The 18,409-nt window shown below is 40.4% G+C and overlaps 1 protein-coding gene across 1 annotated transcript; it reads left to right on the forward strand.

Annotated features, from left to right (window-relative positions):
- The first annotated feature begins 3 nt into the window (after positions 1 to 3).
- On the forward strand, positions 4 to 18,267 carry LOC110067343 (crooked neck-like protein 1). The gene is made up of 21 exons (XM_089296605.1): positions 4 to 173; positions 1,338 to 1,427; positions 1,557 to 1,619; positions 1,756 to 1,847; positions 5,396 to 5,479; positions 6,136 to 6,210; positions 7,203 to 7,441; positions 7,788 to 7,894; positions 8,010 to 8,072; positions 8,757 to 8,855; positions 9,383 to 9,583; positions 10,176 to 10,235; positions 10,647 to 10,727; positions 11,329 to 11,394; positions 11,770 to 11,850; positions 12,451 to 12,543; positions 14,712 to 14,813; positions 15,113 to 15,177; positions 15,575 to 15,665; positions 15,899 to 15,991; positions 17,986 to 18,267. The coding sequence occupies exons 1-21, from the start codon at positions 120 to 122 to the stop codon at positions 18,103 to 18,105; spliced, it is 2,019 nt and encodes a 672-aa protein (XP_089152731.1). The 5' UTR covers positions 4 to 119; the 3' UTR covers positions 18,106 to 18,267.
- The last annotated feature ends 142 nt before the right edge of the window (positions 18,268 to 18,409 follow it).

The raw sequence follows: 18,409 nt of genomic DNA on the forward strand, positions 1-18,409 counted from the left end.
GAAGGCCTGGGCACTAAAAACGTTTCCAATATGTCGGATGAGTCTTAGTTGAACTTCGATAAAAGCAAAGCGCACTTTTTTGCCGATATTTGTGCTTGATTCTGCGAGTAAAGGGAGCCATGGCGTCTTCAGAAGCAAGTGCTACTAAGAACAGAGTTCCAAAAGTTGCAAAGGTTGGTAAATTTTAAGATTTTAAAAGAAAAACAGCTGACAGGATAAAAACTCGGACTGGCACATGTCATGCCGAGGGAATATTCGAATCGAGCGCGCTTTTACCAAAACAGATTGCTTAACACTCACTCTCAGATGATGCTTTAGCTGAAAAAAGTGATTAAACGCTGATTTTAAGTTTAAAGATTACCTTCTTTTTAACTTAATTTGGATAGCAGATAATAGTTCTCGTGTAAGAAAACTCCAACCAAAGCTTTACAAAGTTGAAGCTTTATATGATACATATAAAAGTTTGTATAGACCTTTGGTTTGAAAGTGACTGAGCTTTCAGAATTCTTACAATCTGTTCCTTCCCTTGGACAAAACACTTGGGGAGAAACTTTTGGTGAGGGGACAAGTGCAAAACACGGCTTGATTGAGAGTTTTGGGTTAGAAAGCAAGATTATTGTCATCCCCAAAGTCAGTCCCTCTTAGCCAGCGGAAGACACATGTATTAAGTGGCTACAGTCTTACAGGGCTCAACGTTTATTTTTGGCTTTGGAAGCACTTGTGCGACCAGGTGTAAATTTTTACGCGCACTGCCGAAATTTTAGGCGCAGAGTTAAAAATTTTAGGCGCACAGCTTCAAATACTTGGAGCACCTACCCCAAAAGAGTACTTAACGCTCCAAAAAGAGCGACTCAGGCTTTGTGTTGCAAACTGGGCCTATTCTAGCAGTCTGGGCAAACTGGGCCTATTCTAGCAGGGTCCCTAGGGTTGCAAAAGTTCTTGGCAAGATATTTTACTCTTAGTACCTTCGCATCAAGGAGCATTTAAGTAAAGCAGCCTTCTGTAATGGCAACCTGACGAAATGGAGGGGGGTGGGGGTGGGGGTGGGTAGGGTGGGGATTAACCGGCGATGTACAAGGTAGTAAGGACCGTTGCGACCCAAGGGAAGCATTCATGCTTTCAGCAGGAGGACAACTGGTTTTCACAGGCGGGCAAAACTATTTTAAGTGAACTTCTTTATGAGGAAAAATTTCCACTAGTCAGTTTGTGAAACCAGGCGGGAAATATCATACCTCACAGTCGGTCAGTTTGCCCATTGCCCTGCCCTTAATGAAACCCCTATTAATAATTTTTACGTTATGCGACAAGCTAATGGTTGTTTTGTTTTTCTTTTCCAGGTCAAAAATAAGGCACCTGCTCCCGTTCAGATCACAGCTGAACAGCTCTTGAGGGAAGCCAAGGAAAGACAGTTGGAATTAGTACCTGCAGTTAGTAGATATCATGTTTATTTTTTAACAAGTTGTGCTTTTAATTTCAGTTGTCAAATTCATGTGCACTGAATTTATTGTGATCCATTAGTATGTTACAAGTGTTATTTTTATTTGTATTTTTAATAGCCTCCTAAACAAAAGATTAGCGATCCTGATGAACTTCAAGAATACAAACTTCGCAAAAGAAAGGTTTGCAATTTCATACTCATCTGTTTCTTTCTCCTGCTAGGAGTTCTGGGTTAAACGTAGTGTAAATGATGGAAATATATAAGTACATTGTATGTCATTACAAATAGTAAGATTTGTCTGACTTTTCTGCTCATAGGCTTTTGAGGACAACCTTCGTAAAAACAGATCGGTGATTAGCAACTGGTTAAAATATGCTCAGTGGGAAGAAAGTCAAAGGGAAATTCAAAGGTACAGATGTTTGTAACCCTACGTACTTGATACATGAAAGTTACTTAATATTTTACTTAAACTGACTTTGCTTAATATGTCATAGACTGTTTAAGGTGGCCGAACACAGTTTTCGCGTGTGCTTTTGCTGATGCAATTGAGCGTGTGCACAAGGATTGCAAAAACAAACATGCCGTCAATAGAGCGATCATTTTATTTACTCCACACCAGCACTATCTGTGCTATTTTTCTCTTTTATTGAATGCAGTGCGGTATTGATGGCTTTAGTCTTTTATTACAAAGATATGTTAGAAAAGGTAACAATGCAAAGAACCCAGCAATTCTCGGCTTTTTCTTTGTTACCGAAAGAATCCAGTTAAATGCAGCGCGTGCGCAGTTGCTTGAAAAATTGCTCAAGACCGATTGCTTTTGCAGAAACTTGCTGATTTCTGACGATCCAGTCGTTAGAATTTCAAGAAATTTGGCAAAAAAATAGTTCAGAAACCACGTGAATGATGATAATTTAATAGAGATGGTGAATTTTAAGCTCGGTAATGAAATGTGAAGGTGAATTAATCAACATGACACGAGCGTGGGACAAAGAAAAATTCTGAGTCCCCGACAGGAATCGAACCCATGACCTCCCGAACACCGGGTGGGCGCTCTATCCACTGAGCTACAAGAACTCATGGAGAGCAAGGTCATTTAACTGAGTTCATATATGATAGGTGTCCTGCATACTGTTAGGATCAACGCTATCGAATTCATCGTGAGTAGAGATGAGTTAATAGAGATGGTGAATTTTAAGCTCGGTAATGAAATGTGAAGGTGAATTAATCAACATGACATGAGCGTGGGACAAAGAAAAATTCTGAGTCCCCGATAGGAATTGAACCCATGACCTCCCGAACACCGGGCGGGCGCTCTATCCACTGAGCTACGAGAACTCATGGAGAGTGAGGTCATGGAGAGCGAGGTCACATTTCATTACCGAGCTTAAAATTCACCATCTTTATTAACTTATCACTACTCACGATGACTTCGATAGCGTTGATCCTAGCAGTATGCAGGACACCTATCATAATATGAACTCAGTTACATGACCTCGCTCTCCATGAGTTCTCGTAGCTCAGTGGATAGAGCGCCCGCCCGGTGTTCGGGAGGTCATGGGTTCAATTCCTATCGGGGACTCAGAATTTTTCTTTGTCCCACGCTCGTGTCATGTTGATTAATTCACCTTCACATTTCATTACCGAGCTTAAAATTCACCATCTTTATTAACTTATCACTACTCATGATGACTTCGATAGCATTGATCCTAGCAGTATGCAGGACACCTATCATATATGAACTCAGTTAAATGACCTTGCTCTCCATGAGTTCTCGTAGCTCAGTGGATAGAGCGTCCGCCCGGTGTTCGGGAGGTCATGGGTTCAATTCCTGTCGGGGACTCAGAATTTTTCTTTGTCCCACGCTCGTGTCATGTTGATTAATTTACCTTCACACGTGAATGATCTATTGCAAAAAATCTGAATTTTGACATAGGGAATTTTTAATAAAACAGACCATGCAGTGAAAAAGATTTACGGTGAATTACAAAAATCACCTATGTCAAAATTTTATTAGAACAGTGTTGACAGACGGGATTTAATGTCAATTCGTAGTGGGCAAATGATGAAAAAAATCTAACGACTGGATTTTTTTTAAATAAACAAAAACCATTTTTTAAGCCTTGTTTTTAACCAGCCCTGTTGCCATGGCAACAGCACACACCTTAGCCAAAATGTGAGAATAAACTTTTCTGTGATTAACCTTGACTCTTGCAAAAAACGGGCGCCAAAGCATAAATAGCTTAAAAGTAATGGTGAATTAGGCATAGGCTCTTGAAAACTGTGTTCGGCCACCTTAACTACTTCTAAAAGCCACGTGTAGTCGTAAAATGACAACCACTCAATGATAGCCAGTACATTTTTTCCCTTACACGTACGGGCCAAACCACCCCGCTAATGTTTCATGAAGGCTATATTTGCTTGGTTTATATATTTCTGAACCAAGTTTGGCAGATGAGCTTTCTTTGTTCTCCAGTTTATTTTAATTTGGAAGTTGTGACAAAATGTCAGATTATGACGTCATAAGTGATGACGTCACCAAAATGTGCTATAATTTTTTTTAAAATCTGATGTAAAGATTATATCATTGGAAAGGCCTTGACTTGAGGAGTAAAATGCCGGAAACCGTTTTTTGCTATGATGATTATTTTTCGAGATATGGTAAATTAAATATTTTTTGCTGTCCCCCCCCCAGGAATTTGCTTAACCATACTGTCCTCCTTAAGTCAGTCTCTCTGGTTTATTTTTTTCAGTTTTTTCTCTAGAAAGGCTAACAATCTAGAAAACTGGAAAGCTTGATGTTGTCAAAAATCGTATGGTTTTAGAAATTTGATTTTCGGCTTTGTTAAGATGGTATTAACAGTAAGAAAACGGGTGACATCACAGGTTATGACATAACAAAACTAATTTTAATGCAATAACACTAGAGGGATAAATTTTTATTCCGATTTCTTTTTTATTTTTGCTTTAGTCATCTGGCACATCACATGTGCAACATAGCTGCATTTGCTGGAACAAAATTACGGCTCCAGTTTGGGGACTTTTCTCAAGGAGGGACCCCATATTTTGCAGAGTTATTTTTCATGATTAAAAATGCCATATTTCATTTAATTTTTGTGATATGGACAAAATTTTTTCAGGTTTCAACTCCCCTTGATGTGCTCTTTCAAACACATTGTAAAAAATATGCTTATTAAAAACTTCAAAAGTGACGAAAAACATGACGTCATCACTGTGATGTCACAACTTTGACATTTACTGACATTTTTCACGTAAATATAATTGGCAATAGGTCTCCTGCTCATCTGCCAAGTTTGGTGTAGAAAGAGTTAATACTTTTTAAGTAATGTGAAATAATGTGAAATACCTAAGAACTGACGAAACATTTGGGGGGTTGTTTGGTCCCTACATGTTAACTTTGTAAATTCAAGCTCCAGTTATAGAAATCCTTCCACAGAATTTTACCACCTCTCTAAAATGATTAGTGAAAATTAGTTTGTCTCAGAGTGGCCTTTTTAGAAAGGGTTAAACTTGTCAAGAATAGAGCTTGTAGAATGGTGCCTGAAAGGAGAAATTGAAGTGAGTGCGTAAGGTATCCATGACAACCCTGTGAGCGGCAACTACCGGGCATCGTCACACTGAAAAAAAGAAAAAAGAAAATGGTGAAAACAAAGGATACTTACCACATGCTTACCATGAAAACAAGGGGGACAGGTGGGCTGCGAGTAAGGCTTAACATGGTTTGTCCAGCAGCAAAAAACTTGACATCCGAAGCCGAGATGTAAAATCACGCTGCCCCTGCACAAATCCCCCGGCCACCCCACACACCACCCTGAGGAAGACTGCTGGCTTGCAATATTGAGTTGCACTTAACTTAGTCTAAATACATTAGGCACATTTGTCAATTAAATTTTTATTATTTTTATGGTTACTAGCTTTTATGTATTGTTTACCTTTCAGAGCACGCTCCATTTATGAAAGAGCCTTAGATGTGGATCATCGGAACATTACCATCTGGCTGAAATATGCTGAGATGGAAATGAAGTGAGTTTGTTTGTTTGACGATTTTTCAAGTACTAATTAGAAGCTACTGCATTCCTGGGGGGGGGGGGGGGGACTTCCATATTAAAAGTTGGGAATGCTCATTGTCTTACTAAGGGGTATACATGTAAATCAAGGATTCTGGTCTTATTTAGGATGTTGATGATGAAATGCCACTGTTTTGACATGTAGCTGTCAAAGTAGCTTTTAGGGTGCACTCGAGGAAATTACAGCAAAAACTGCTCTAACTAATTTCCATTTTTATGCTCCATTTCCGTCGGTCTCTCGAATCTGATCTACTAGTGCAGGCTCCCTTCCTGAACAGCAGCTGGTAAAAGAGCTTATTCCATTTTAAATGGTATCTTTTGCGGGTCAAATAGAGTTTGAGTCATGCCAGATTGGTCTTGGGGTTTAATTCAAATTTTCCAATGAGCATCTCTGACATTTTCATATTGGAGTTGCCCCCCCATCCCCCCGCCGACTACATCCAAACCTCTTAACTTTGCAGACCAAATCAGCCCTGAGCAGTATCTGAAACTTTAAGCTCCAAGTTCATTTAGGATTTCATTTCTCCTATCAATATGTAGTCAAGTATTTTGAAGTGGGTTTAGCTCTTGACAATATTGAATTTCAGAGAATATGTTTTTCAATTTCCTTAGGCATCGACAGATCAACCATGCTCGGAATATATGGGACAGAGCAGTGACCATTTTGCCAAGAGTGAACCAGTTCTGGTAAGCAAAATATTTTGTTGTTAGAGGTGAAAACATTAGTTAAGCAATATCACGGGCTTGCAACACAGGACTTTGATGCCAACTAGTGAATTTAAGGAAGCTTTTTAGTTTTTACTGCAAACTGAGGAAGGTATTTTTTGAAAAGGTTTTTTCCAAGTTGTGAAATACTAAATAAAAAGTAATTTATGGGACAGCTGAACCTGTTAACAGACACCTCCAGAAGAAGGACACCTCCCATCAGCAGACAGACATGGTCCCAGCTATGTACAAAAACGTGCAGGGACACCTCTTCTAAGCAGGCACTACATGTTTGAGGTCCCAGAGATATCCACTTACAAGGGTTTCAACTATATTTTAATAGCAGAGAAAAAGACAAGAAGAAGGATAATTAAAAAATCCTCCTTTTACAGTAGGCCTTATTCCGAGGGTAATCCCTCAAGATTAATTTATTTTTATATCTCTTATAAATATAGTGGTCAACTCCGTTAATCTGGTCACCAACGGGCCACAAAAATCTGGCCATATTAACAGGGTGGCTTTATAAAAAGGGTTAATTAAATAGAAAAAATGACTGACTGAACTTTTGTTCCGGCCAGAATAAAGAGGCCAGAATAACGAGGTAGCTGTATTGATGGGGTGGCCTTAAGGCAGAGTTCCACTGTATTTGTGATTTATCAAATTTAAAATATTTCAAATCCCAGAAGGACCAGTCTAGAAATAGATGATCTGGTGCCACAAATTTTACACACATGGTTAGCCCAAGTGGCTTTACGTTGCATTTTCTTCCTCCAAGAAGACCTTTACACAATGCATGAGGTAACATTTCTGCAGGACGACTGGAGTGGGATTACCTTGGAATAAGGACCATACAAGAGATCAATTCAATCTGTCTTAACCTTCATCCTCTCTAGCAGCAAATATACATGTATACAGTAGCTCGATACATGTACTTGCAAACACACAGCAACATGCACAATGCCTTTTCTTTACAGGTACAAATACACATACATGGAAGAGATGCTAAGTAATGTCGCAGGTGCGCGGCAAGTTTTTGAGCGGTGGATGGAATGGGAACCTGATGAACAGGCGTGGCATTCGTATATCAACATGGAACTTAGATACAAGGAGATCGACAGAGCGAGGAGTATTTATGAGAGATATGTCATGGTGCATCCGGAGGTTAAAAACTGGGTGAAGTTTGCCAAATTTGAGGAGCGTCAGTCAAATATAGGTACAGTGTCTACTATATTAAACAATCTGAGTTTTATGGTGCAAATTTAGCCTCACACTTAATAATAATCACACACTTTAAAATTCAGTTTATCGTAGCGTTAAACTTTACGGTCACTATGCAAAGTGTAACAAACAGTAACACATGAAATTACTGCTCAGTAGCTTCCATTTGAATGGTCACACACTAGAGTTTCATTCACAGACTTAAAAGTTAGAACCACCTTGTACAGCGTAATAAACAGTACCACACGAGAGTACTGCTAAATAGCTTTCATTTGAATGGTCACACACTAGGGTTTCATCCACAGACTAAAAAGTTAGACCCGCCTTATTTCTTCTTTCAGTTGATGCAAGAGATGTGTATGAAAGAGCCGTGGAGTTCTTTGGAGAGGAACATGCAGACGAGAAACTGTTTCTTGCGTTTGGGAAATTTGAAGAAAACTGCAAGGAGGTATGCCATTGACGCTGTTACAATTCTGATTCGAAAAAAAAAAAGTACTTAGAGGTCCGAATAATATTGGTACAGTAATAAAAATCTCATATTCTCGCGTTGTTTTATTCCACAGCATGATCGTGTTAGGGTGATTTTTCAATATGCTCTGCAAATTTTACCGAAGGAGGAGTGCCAAGTAAGTGATAAACGAATGTACTGTAATTTCTGCTGACTTCAGTTCTGTACTGGGAACCATTATTGCTATTACTGGGAGAGTTATCTGATGAGACATGGCATTGAAGTAAGAGAACATAATTTGTAATTTTATTAAGCTGCGTGGCAAGAATTACCACACGAGCTAAGAGTTTCTGTGCGGAAGAGACTTTGCCGTTCGTAAGTGAGGCTAAACTTTTCATTGACTTTCAAGTTTAAGACACATACTTGATTAGCGCTAAACTGTAATAAACGGGGCTTCTGCATGCGAGAAACTGTGAACAAGAGACTCACAATAGGAGCGAAACAAACTATTATAACGCCAGGTTTGATTTTTGTTTGGCAATTTTGACTTTTTGGGGTAAAGTTTTCCAAAGGATGTTTCTGCATGGGCCGTTGTTTTTCGGCCAGTCGTGAGTATAAACGCGCAAAATGTGCAAAAAAATAAACAACCGGAAGATTGACTAAACAGTCAATCCTGAGTACGCTAAAGTAGGCTAACAGTTGAGTGTAGACTTGCCCATAAGTCGATCTGAAAGGCGAGCTCGGTTGTACAAGAAAAGTGTCTGCGGTGCTCAAAATACGAGAGCGTAGAGCGAGGAACACAAGCTCTTCCTTCACAAAGGACTTGGAGAAAGGCTAAGTTGTTTTGTACCATTATTGACAGGAGTTGTACAAGGCTTACACTCAACACGAGAAAAAGTACGGTGACAAAGGAGGAATCGAGGATGTGATCGTCAGCAAAAGAAAGTTTCAATATGAAGAGGTGAGGCTGATGGAAAGTTTGAGTTTTGCCAAACGATTACTTTGGATTTAGTGCGCTAGTTTTTGAAGGGAAACTATGTTATTTTGACTGAAGGGAGGTCGTAAACACTGATTTTTGTACCTGGTTGGTCAGAGCTGTTTAGTAGTAGTTTTACGAGGTGCAGGGCTTCATGTAAAACGCAGTTGCCTCTTGTTCGTGTGCTCATTCAAACGATTAACGCGCAGGTCATCCTCGTTGAGACATGAATCCCACACTCGAGGAAAAATCAGCGATTTTTTTCGTAGATCAGGGAATTTTCGGGAGAAATTAACTTACTCTAAATTTTCAATGAAAGGAAAAGTCATGGAGTTGGCTTTTAGAATGAAAACTGTTGCGTCAGGGAAAATGGTTTTGTGCAAGAGAATTTTGACTACTTTTCGTTTGAGCAGCGTTATATAATAGTAGGCAAAACCTGTTTTGTATTCCGTGAAAAGTCGGGGAATTTTGCTTTCTTCATAACTGACAGCAATGCTGAATTTTACTACCAGGAAGTCAAGACGAACCCAAATAATTATGACGCGTGGTTCGACTACCTCCGCTTGATGGAAAGTGAATCGGACCCAGACTCCGTGAGGGAGGTGTACGAGCGAGCGATAGCTAATGTGCCACCCGCTGAGGAAAAGCGATTGTGGAGACGGTACATCTACTTGTGGATTAACTATGCGTTGTATGAAGAGCTTATTGCAAAGGTAAGTTAAGTTTATTAATTTAAGGAATTTGTTTCGTCAATTAAAAGCACCGTAGTATAATAGCCGACGAAAAGTTTCCTCTGGTTCGAAAATCTGGTGCAGATCCTCTCCAGTTAGCGGCGAAAAAGAAAATTGAGCGTTTTATAGCGGTATCTGAAATTGAAAAACTCAAAACTATGTTTACTTTGTTCTTGTTGTTAGTGTTAACTTTACAAATTAAAAAATTAAAAAAAAAAAAAAAAAAAAAAAAAAAAACCAGATACAAATGCGTTAAAATGGAAGGCCTCGCTACATGACACCTTCGTAAAGCTTCCGAGTGGATACCGACTACTGTTATCCAATTAAAAATGACCCGAGTACCGGACAGCTGACGCATTATTGTGGGACGGGAGGGAAAGGCCACGTTGTCTAGAAACGTTCTTTGACGTAACCTAGTGGCAGTGTTACTAGGCGACATCCTCTGACAAGAAAATGAAAACCGTGGCTCTTTATAAACTATCCACTGCATCATCAATTTATCATAACTAACGTTTACAGAACTTCGTGGCAGTCATTAAGAAGAATTAATCATTTGATGATTTTTGATTCATAGGATATGGACCGAACAAGACAAGTTTACCGAGCTTGTTTGGAACTTATACCACATAAAAAGGTAAAGTACGTGACCTTGAATTAGGAATTTTGTCACAACGGTTCGTTCGTTTTATTAATTGTCTGTAACTAGGGATCGGCTCGAATTGAAATATAACGTCCTTGGAGGGTTGTTCCTAACCATTGAAAACGCGTGACGATAGAAAAACGTATATTTTCCAACTTATCGTGGACCTAACTCATCTCCAACGGCCGTTACTTCCGTCACGTAACCCTCCTTCATTGATAGAAAGGTGTGACCACTAAAGTAACTGCAGTATTTCCATGTAGAGAAGACGCCGTTGAACTGCAAGCACTTTTCACTTTCAAGCTCTGACAAGTTTAGGTCTTCTTCTTCGAGGATTTCATTGAAGTGGTCACGTTTTATTAATTATAAAGTGCTGATAAACTTTTGTGTTGTTTTTGGCTTCAGTTTACGTTTGGAAAAGTATGGCTGCTCTATGCCCAATTTGAAATTCGTCAGAAAGATCTCAAAGCCGCTCGACAAGCGCTGGTGAGTTCAACAGCGATTTTTTTTTGCTAGCTTTAAAGTTCTTTTGAAATGGAGAGCCCAAATCATGCTTAAAGAAGCTCAATGGGATATCTGTAAACTAGCCGCGTCTGGCGAGGCATATTTTGCTAAATAAAGCATCCATCATTCATCCATACGTCAGTCACCTTATTTTTTAAAAGTTATTTTGGCCACTTACAAAACTACCTTTAAATTGTAGGAAACCGGAAAATAATAGTTAACCAATATATAAAAATACCAAAGAGATAATAATAAACCATAAAGCAACAAGGATGGTAATGAGGGAGAAGATTGACCTGGAGTACAAACGACAAACTTGAAAAATTTAGGCTTAATTCGTCAAGGTTTGCAAACCGTGAGGTAGCTCCTTGAAGTCAAAAGAAAACAGTTTTTAGATGTGGATTTTTCATGCAGTGCGAGAGAGAGGCTTTGTGGGTATCGTTTATGACTAATGGTTTGTGCAGTCCGGGTTCGAGCTCGGACCTTCTTCATTGTGTTGTGTTTTTGGGCAACAGTGGTCATTTCGTAGAGCACAATGGTGAAAAGTTTCATTCCTGTTAACTTGTTTATTTCACTTTTACAGGGTACAGCTATTGGCAAATGTCCCAAGGACCGACTTTTCCGCGAATACATTGGTCTCGAGTTGCAGGTCAGAAAAACACTACTTATTATGCCATTACTGAAATTTCTTTTACTGGAACAAAACTTTAAGGTACATATATATCTGAAGCAAGTGTTGGCCCTGCATAAAGTTCTTTGATTCTTTTCTACAGCTGTATATCTTTAGCCATACTTGCAGCAGCAAAAAACTGTGACTTTGAGCAATCTCTCTTTTGCTTTAAAATCCGCTGGGAATAGCAAAACACTGAGCGAACGAACACGATATTGGAGGGGCCAGTAGCTCGTATATCGTGCTCGTTCGATCAGCTTCAGCATTCTTCTCTGTAGATTGTGAGCAAAAGTGAGGCTGATCGCAGTCTACCAAAAACTATACCATGTATTTCTTTTTTTTTTTTTTTAACAGCTTCGCGAGTTTGACCGCTGCCGTAAGCTGTACGAGAAATTTCTGGAATTCAATCCTGCCAATTGTACCACGTGGGTAAAGGTGAAGCCAGGAGAAAATCTCATTTTACGTTAATTCGCATCACTTTTTTAGGATTGTGATTAGCCTGCGTAGCGAGTGTTCCCGCATGAAGAGCTTTTCCGCATTTTGGCCGCGCGTTAATTGGAGCGAGAGCAAAATCGTCGACGAGGCAGTGAGTGGTGAGGCGAGGGAGGGAAAAAACTCTGGAAATAAGAAAACAAGAACAGCAGATATGAACAAACGCCAACAACTTTAGAGCAAAATGCGCACGAACTGAATGAAGATTAAAAGAAGATAAATTGGGCAGACAAACACACCATTAAAGCAATAAATAATGATTTGAGAAAGACATTAATCAAACAGTGACATGAAGTATTCGGGACGATTTCCGAGATCTTGCGGCAGGAGACGAATCCCTTGAATCTTCGCAATATCGATGGGACACGCCAACACAAGGTCAAGATTCTCACTTGCTTCATGATTTCAATAAATCTTGGGTCCAGTTCTGTTGGGAGAACACAAAAGTATTTCCCGCGTAACCTTTTCTTTTTTACTGTCTGTGATTTTTAATTATTCTATGCTGCAAAATAATATCTGTCTGCTGATTTTTTCTATTTTTAGTACGCTGAACTGGAAACAATTCTTGGTGATATCGACAGGGCACGGGCGCTGTTCGAGCTGGCCGTCAATCAACCGTTGTTGGACATGCCCGAGGTAAAGTATGTTACATGTGTAGTTCATTTAAAGACAAAAGAAATCCAAATGAACAGCGGAAAAATCATTTTGTCCCGTTTTCTAATAGCGGTAAGCCTGCCCTGGGTCTCGCGCATCAAGCTCTAATGGTACCCCTCCCCCCCCCCCCCCGAATCCCTCATTCCAACAAGCTAACTCCTGTCCTATAGGCAATAATAATTGGAAAGATGTAAGAGAAGAATGTTGAGGGTGTTCTTTGTCATCTTTTAAGCTGTAAAGCTGAAGAAAAGGAGCGGAAAATGGGAGGTCGAAACCGCGCTCGACGAAAAATAAAATGAAACGAGCGTTCACAATTTTTCTAGGCCTGGGTACCAACCGCTGTTCGGAAGAAACGAAGGCTTACTAAGCTACGTGTAAGTTCTCTAGGAGTAGGGTCACCTGCTCCAAGAGCAACCAGGACTGCTTGCTCGGGGCGGAGGCTACCGATCTGCGGATTTTTCGTCATGTTTCACGTACATTTTAAATTGCAGGCAGTCGCCATGTTCTCGTTAGGCCCCGTCCTTACTACGCCAGGGGAATTTGAAAACGCAGCTTTATTTTATTGAGGAGAAAGTGCTTCCTTTGTAGTGACATCTGCAAATGGTTAGACGTCCTAGTCTTCTCGGATAAGGACGATAAACCGTAGGCCCCGTCTCACAACTCTTCATAATTAATTCTGTGGGACGTAAAAGAACCCATACACTGATCGAAAAGAGTAGGGGACGTAGTTCCTTGTGTGGTGGTCTATCTCTCATCTGATGGTTAAATGCTCGGAGATATTAGCTGCATAAGCTAGTCTGAAATCCGAGGGTAAATAAAGTAATGTAATGTAAAAGTGTAGTTTCTACGGTTACGCCTACCGTCCACTCTAATCCGTTCACGCTAATCCGTTCACTCTAATTTGAAAACGCCGGCTTTGCGTTTTAATGCGGATGGAAAACATTTTGAAAACGGAGCTTTTCGACATCGATGCAGTCACGATAATCATGTGATTTCCCTGACCAAGTTTTCCTCAAACACAAATCCAATATTACCGGTGGTAGGTGCATTTTTAAATTCCTCCGGTGTAGTGTGGACGGAGAACATTTGATGCGTTTTCAGAGGGAAACCTCCGTTCTGAAATTCCTCTGGCATAGCATGGACGGGGCGTTAGATCTTGCGCCTCGTCAAATCCTCGCCGTGCGTGTCCGTACACAAGAGCCGAAATTTATTACTTTTGTGTGCTTTGTCGCTCGCCGTTCAATTTTCCCTTGCATCGCATGAAAGATTGCGCGTAGTCTGCGTTTATCGAGCTTCGCAAAATCACTTCGCAATTCACAAAATCACAATTCGCGCCGAATAAAACGCGATTTTGTTTCACGATATAAAATCGAGGCGCACACTACCTATGCTTAGCAGGTAACTTTTCACGAGAATTTTTTAAAAATCATAAATCACGAAAATAGTCCTCCATCCTTAATTAAAACATTATTTCCATTCGAACTGTTAGAACTGTTTGTAATTTTGGTAAATTCTTTTAATAAACCCTTGTCGAAATTGCAACTTCTGTAGGTGAACTGGAAGTTGACTTAACCGGAAGTGCTGACTACCGGAAGTAAAGTTTCATAGTGGCCAAGCTTTTTAACTTTGTGCCGTTTTGTCTTTGGCATTATGGCATGCTGTTATTTTAGTTATGATTTACAAACACGGTGAATGCTTTTAAGAAAATATACGTAACTACGCGTTAAGAACTTTTATTTCTTCGATGAAAAGCCGACGAGCGTATCGGAACGGAAATGACGTACGCCACAGTTGTTTTAAATAACTATTTTGCGCCGCCATTGTTCATGTTGTCGTAGTGGCATGCCGCGATCGTCTAGTGGTTAGGACACTGCGTTGTGGCCGCAGTAACCCAGGTTCGAATCCTGGTCCCGGCAGAACGACTTTTTTCTCTTTTCTTTTTTTCGAAATGATATTTTCTTTTAAGCAATTGTATTTGCCATAAATGTTTTTATTTGAAGGAGTTCTAAATTAAACAGCGTAAAACAACTTTTTTTTCGTTGTTTTACATCAACTTGCGACAGTCTTGCGAGCGCATAAAACTGTTCGACCACCGAACTTTATGATTAGTTGCTAGTTCTTTAGACTGCATTATGCTTTTCTTTTCGCAGGTTTTATGGAAAGCTTACATAGATTTCGAGATAAACTTGGAAGAATATGACAGAACGCGAGATTTGTACGAAAGACTTTTGAAGCGAACACAACACGTGAAGGTTTGTTTATCTTTTCCATATGTCGTGTAGCACGGAATTAAACAGTCGTGTTCTCCAGGGCAGCCTGTTTCTCTTTAAAAATCCTTTTATCGGGAAACTTACTTTTCCCTATCGTATTTTTATAGCATAGAACTTAACACACGGACCGACAAACAATCAACATTTTCTAAAGCGATCGCCGAGGAGGCGACTTGCGTGACAACCTCAAACAACGGCTGCGGAGTAGGACTACATTTGCTGTTGTGTTTTAAGCAGTTTAAAACCCAAAATTTTATTTTGTGCTTGTTGTTTCGTTTCAGGTATGGTTAAGTTTTGCGCAGTTTGAGACATCTACTGCAGTTGAAGATAGCATCGAACAAGCGAGGTTGGTGAAAATCATTCGGTTGTAAATGCAAGTCGGTCGATTATCTTCCCCGAAAAAAAGTGAAAGCTTAGTATGTTGAAGGAAACCTTATCCAGTTTTCTTATCGGATCCTTCTTTACTTATAGTATAATTTGCCGTTAATACCGACAAATTGTAGACTACGAATAGTCCCTCTTTACTCTCTTTCGCTCAGTCCGTCCTGCGTGACGCGAAAGAAAACCGCGAGGACTGAAAACGGCCTCGCGAATTCTGCCGCCGGGATTTCGCACGTCCATTTTTTCCATGTTTCTTTACAGTCTCGCTTGACGGACTAAGCAAAAGAGGGACTACTTGTAGTCTAACAAATTGTGTCGCCGTGATTTGGACTAGCTAGACCGTGAGGTTTTATTTTTTGTAGGAATGTTTATGAACGCGCAGACAAGTCTCTCAGAAACGCAGAAGAAAAAGAAGAGAGAGTGATGCTGCTGGAAGCATGGAAAGAGTTTGAGGTAAACAACGATGAGTTTATTGTTCGAAATGATCCAAAGCCACAGTTGTGTGCGAAGGGCAAAAACTCGCGCGAGAGCTCTACTCGTAGGTCGCTAAACGCGTGGAACGCGCGAGAAACACTTCCGCGAATTTCGCGCGTGCTTCTTTCGCTTCGAATGGCTTCTTCCCGAACACCACGTATTATTTCTTGTTTCTAACCAAGTTATTCATTATTATTACATTTGTTATTTAGGACGAACACGGCGACGACAGTGCACAAGAGAAAATTAAGAAAAAGATGCCTCGACGAGTCAAGAAGAGAAGAAAAGTGCAAACGGACGACGGGGTGAGTATTTTACCCTTCACTCGTCACGCAACCCTTGGTATCATGACGAACCAAAACGTTGCGCGACAAGCCGTCGTATACTGGCCACTTTTTGTTTGTTTAGTCTTCTATTTTGTCTTGAGCTTTTTGAGATCGCAAACTGAAGTTTTAACCGGAGGGTTTTGAAAAAACCTGAACGCTAGAGAGAGAAGGGGGGGGGGGGGGGTAGATCCTCTTTGTGGCAAAAAAATGCGTTTTTGGACAAACTATGTTTGTTTTCGATGTTACTTGAAGTTTGAAAAAGTGTCGCCTCAAAGCCGATAAGAAAGCATCCGATTTTAAATTTAAGGGAGAAAGAATCAGAACTAATAGGAATAACACGGAAGCCATTTCAAGTGCTGCGAGCATTAGATTCGTTTTCACCGACTTCCTGCACGCGATCGATCGCTCCTCTCCCCAGTCCACTGTCCTGAGAAAGAAGGTGACAAGAAACACAACATTTCACTGGAAGGATCTGATAAGGGACGGACCATTACTTTTGAGGGGGAAGTGGTGGGTGTGTAATTTTCTGGGGCCTTTAGGTTGTGCATGGCTCCCCTTATACGATTTTTTTTTGAGCCGTGTTTGCGGTGCAGGTTTTTTTCGATATGATATGAGTGCAGGCGCAGGATAACGTTCGACTTTGCGCCTGTGCTTACCTCGCACAGCGGCCTTCCATAAAGAACGTTTCGAACCTCTGCGTAGGAGAACACAGCGGTCAAACGTTGGGCATGCGCAAATTGGTACATTTTTGGCAGCCGCGCGCCAATTTCTCGCGCAAAAATTTACAGGAAAACATGGGAAACAACCGGTGTCACGCAAAATTTACGAAAAAAATTGAAACGTTCATAGAAATCTGTAAAAGGAAAAGAAAGCAGGTAAAAGGAAAACTTAAGACTTTTCAGACACAAAGTTTATTAAGTTACCGGTATTCTGTTGATTTACCATTTTGTTTTGAGCTTTACCAAAAAAGTTTACAAGTCTTAAAACCCGTGTCATGCTACGAGCCGACGGCGTAGTATATTTTTATTTGTTTTTATTAATCATACGATGCGTGACGCCGGAAACGGACGACAAACGATGTGTAAAAGAAGGAAAAATGGGAGAAGAAAAAGACAATTGCAGTGATTCGGCTTCGCTCAGACGAGCTGGAAAAATTTTGGCAAGGACTGTGGGGATTCCATCCGGATCCTTGATTTGTCTGAAGCACAGGAACGAGATGAATCGAAACGACAAACGATGTTCATGTCCATCGTCATGGGGGCATAGCTGGCCAAAATACCGATCCCAAACCGCCTGTACCTGGTCTTTGACCAGGTGGGAAAATCTTTTCTAAACTACAAACCTGGGAAAAACTGGTGCACTAAATGCAAAGTCGAGGCGGACAAAAAATTCAAGGAGCACGGAAAATACATACCGCGGAAAAGAAAGACCTGCAACAAGCAGAAGAAAGATCAATTTTTAACTCTTAAGTTATTTCTGTTAGCTCTCGTTTAACAGGCTAAAACATAAACAAATAAATAAATAACGAGGGAAATGTCATTTATAGGATGCCGATGACCCACGAAAAGAACAATGTCATGAAAATATTTTGGCCGCCTTTTAGTTGCTCCACTGCGCGCACATGCGCAGACGTTTGACCGCTGTGTTGTGTAGGAGAGAGCCCCGGGAACATGACTTTTAACAGACCATTTTACAGATGTCTGCTCGGTGACCTGGCCTTTGAATGGCAGCCGATGCAGGAGGTGACCTTGTTTTGATACAGACCTCACTGCTTTTGTTGCGTAAATCAAGTTGTTATGCTAACTATGGTGCATTTACATGACAGAAGCAGAGAGGTCTGTAGCAAAGCAAGGTCAGATACCTCCAGCCTCGCTGCCATTCAAAGGCTGGGTAACCGAGCAGACAGCTGTGTAATGGTCTTATTCGACGACCAGAGTTTAATAGAAATTGTTTCTTTATCTTTATTTTTGCAGTCGGACGCAGGCTGGGAAGAGTACTACGACTACATCTTCCCTGACGATGAAGCAAACATGCCAAACTTTAAACTCCTCCAAATGGCTCGAAATTGGAAAAAACAAAAAGCACAAGAATGAATATTTTCGTTACTTCGTCTCCTAGTTTCGCTTGCAGTACAAATAGCACAAGTGATGTACAGAAATAGAAATTAATCTTACGATTCTTTTTTTCTGTTGCCGGACTACAAGGGGTTTTCTTCAAAAAAATAAATGTACGTTCTTCTCAACGTAATTGTAAAATGCCACGAATTCATTCATCTGACCTTAAAATACATCCTTAACAGCTTTCTTTTTCGATGGTTCTTATTGGGAATTTTTTCCAGAGTTTAGCGTTGGTGTTGAGCGCGAAGTGGAATACACGCTCAGTATGTGATGTCAAAAA

The sequence above is a fragment of the Orbicella faveolata genome, unplaced genomic scaffold, assembly GCF_042242905.1.
Source record: "Orbicella faveolata isolate gen_17 unplaced genomic scaffold, um_ofav_v1 contig_27, whole genome shotgun sequence".
NCBI classification, from domain to species: Eukaryota; Metazoa; Cnidaria; class Anthozoa; order Scleractinia; family Merulinidae; genus Orbicella; species Orbicella faveolata.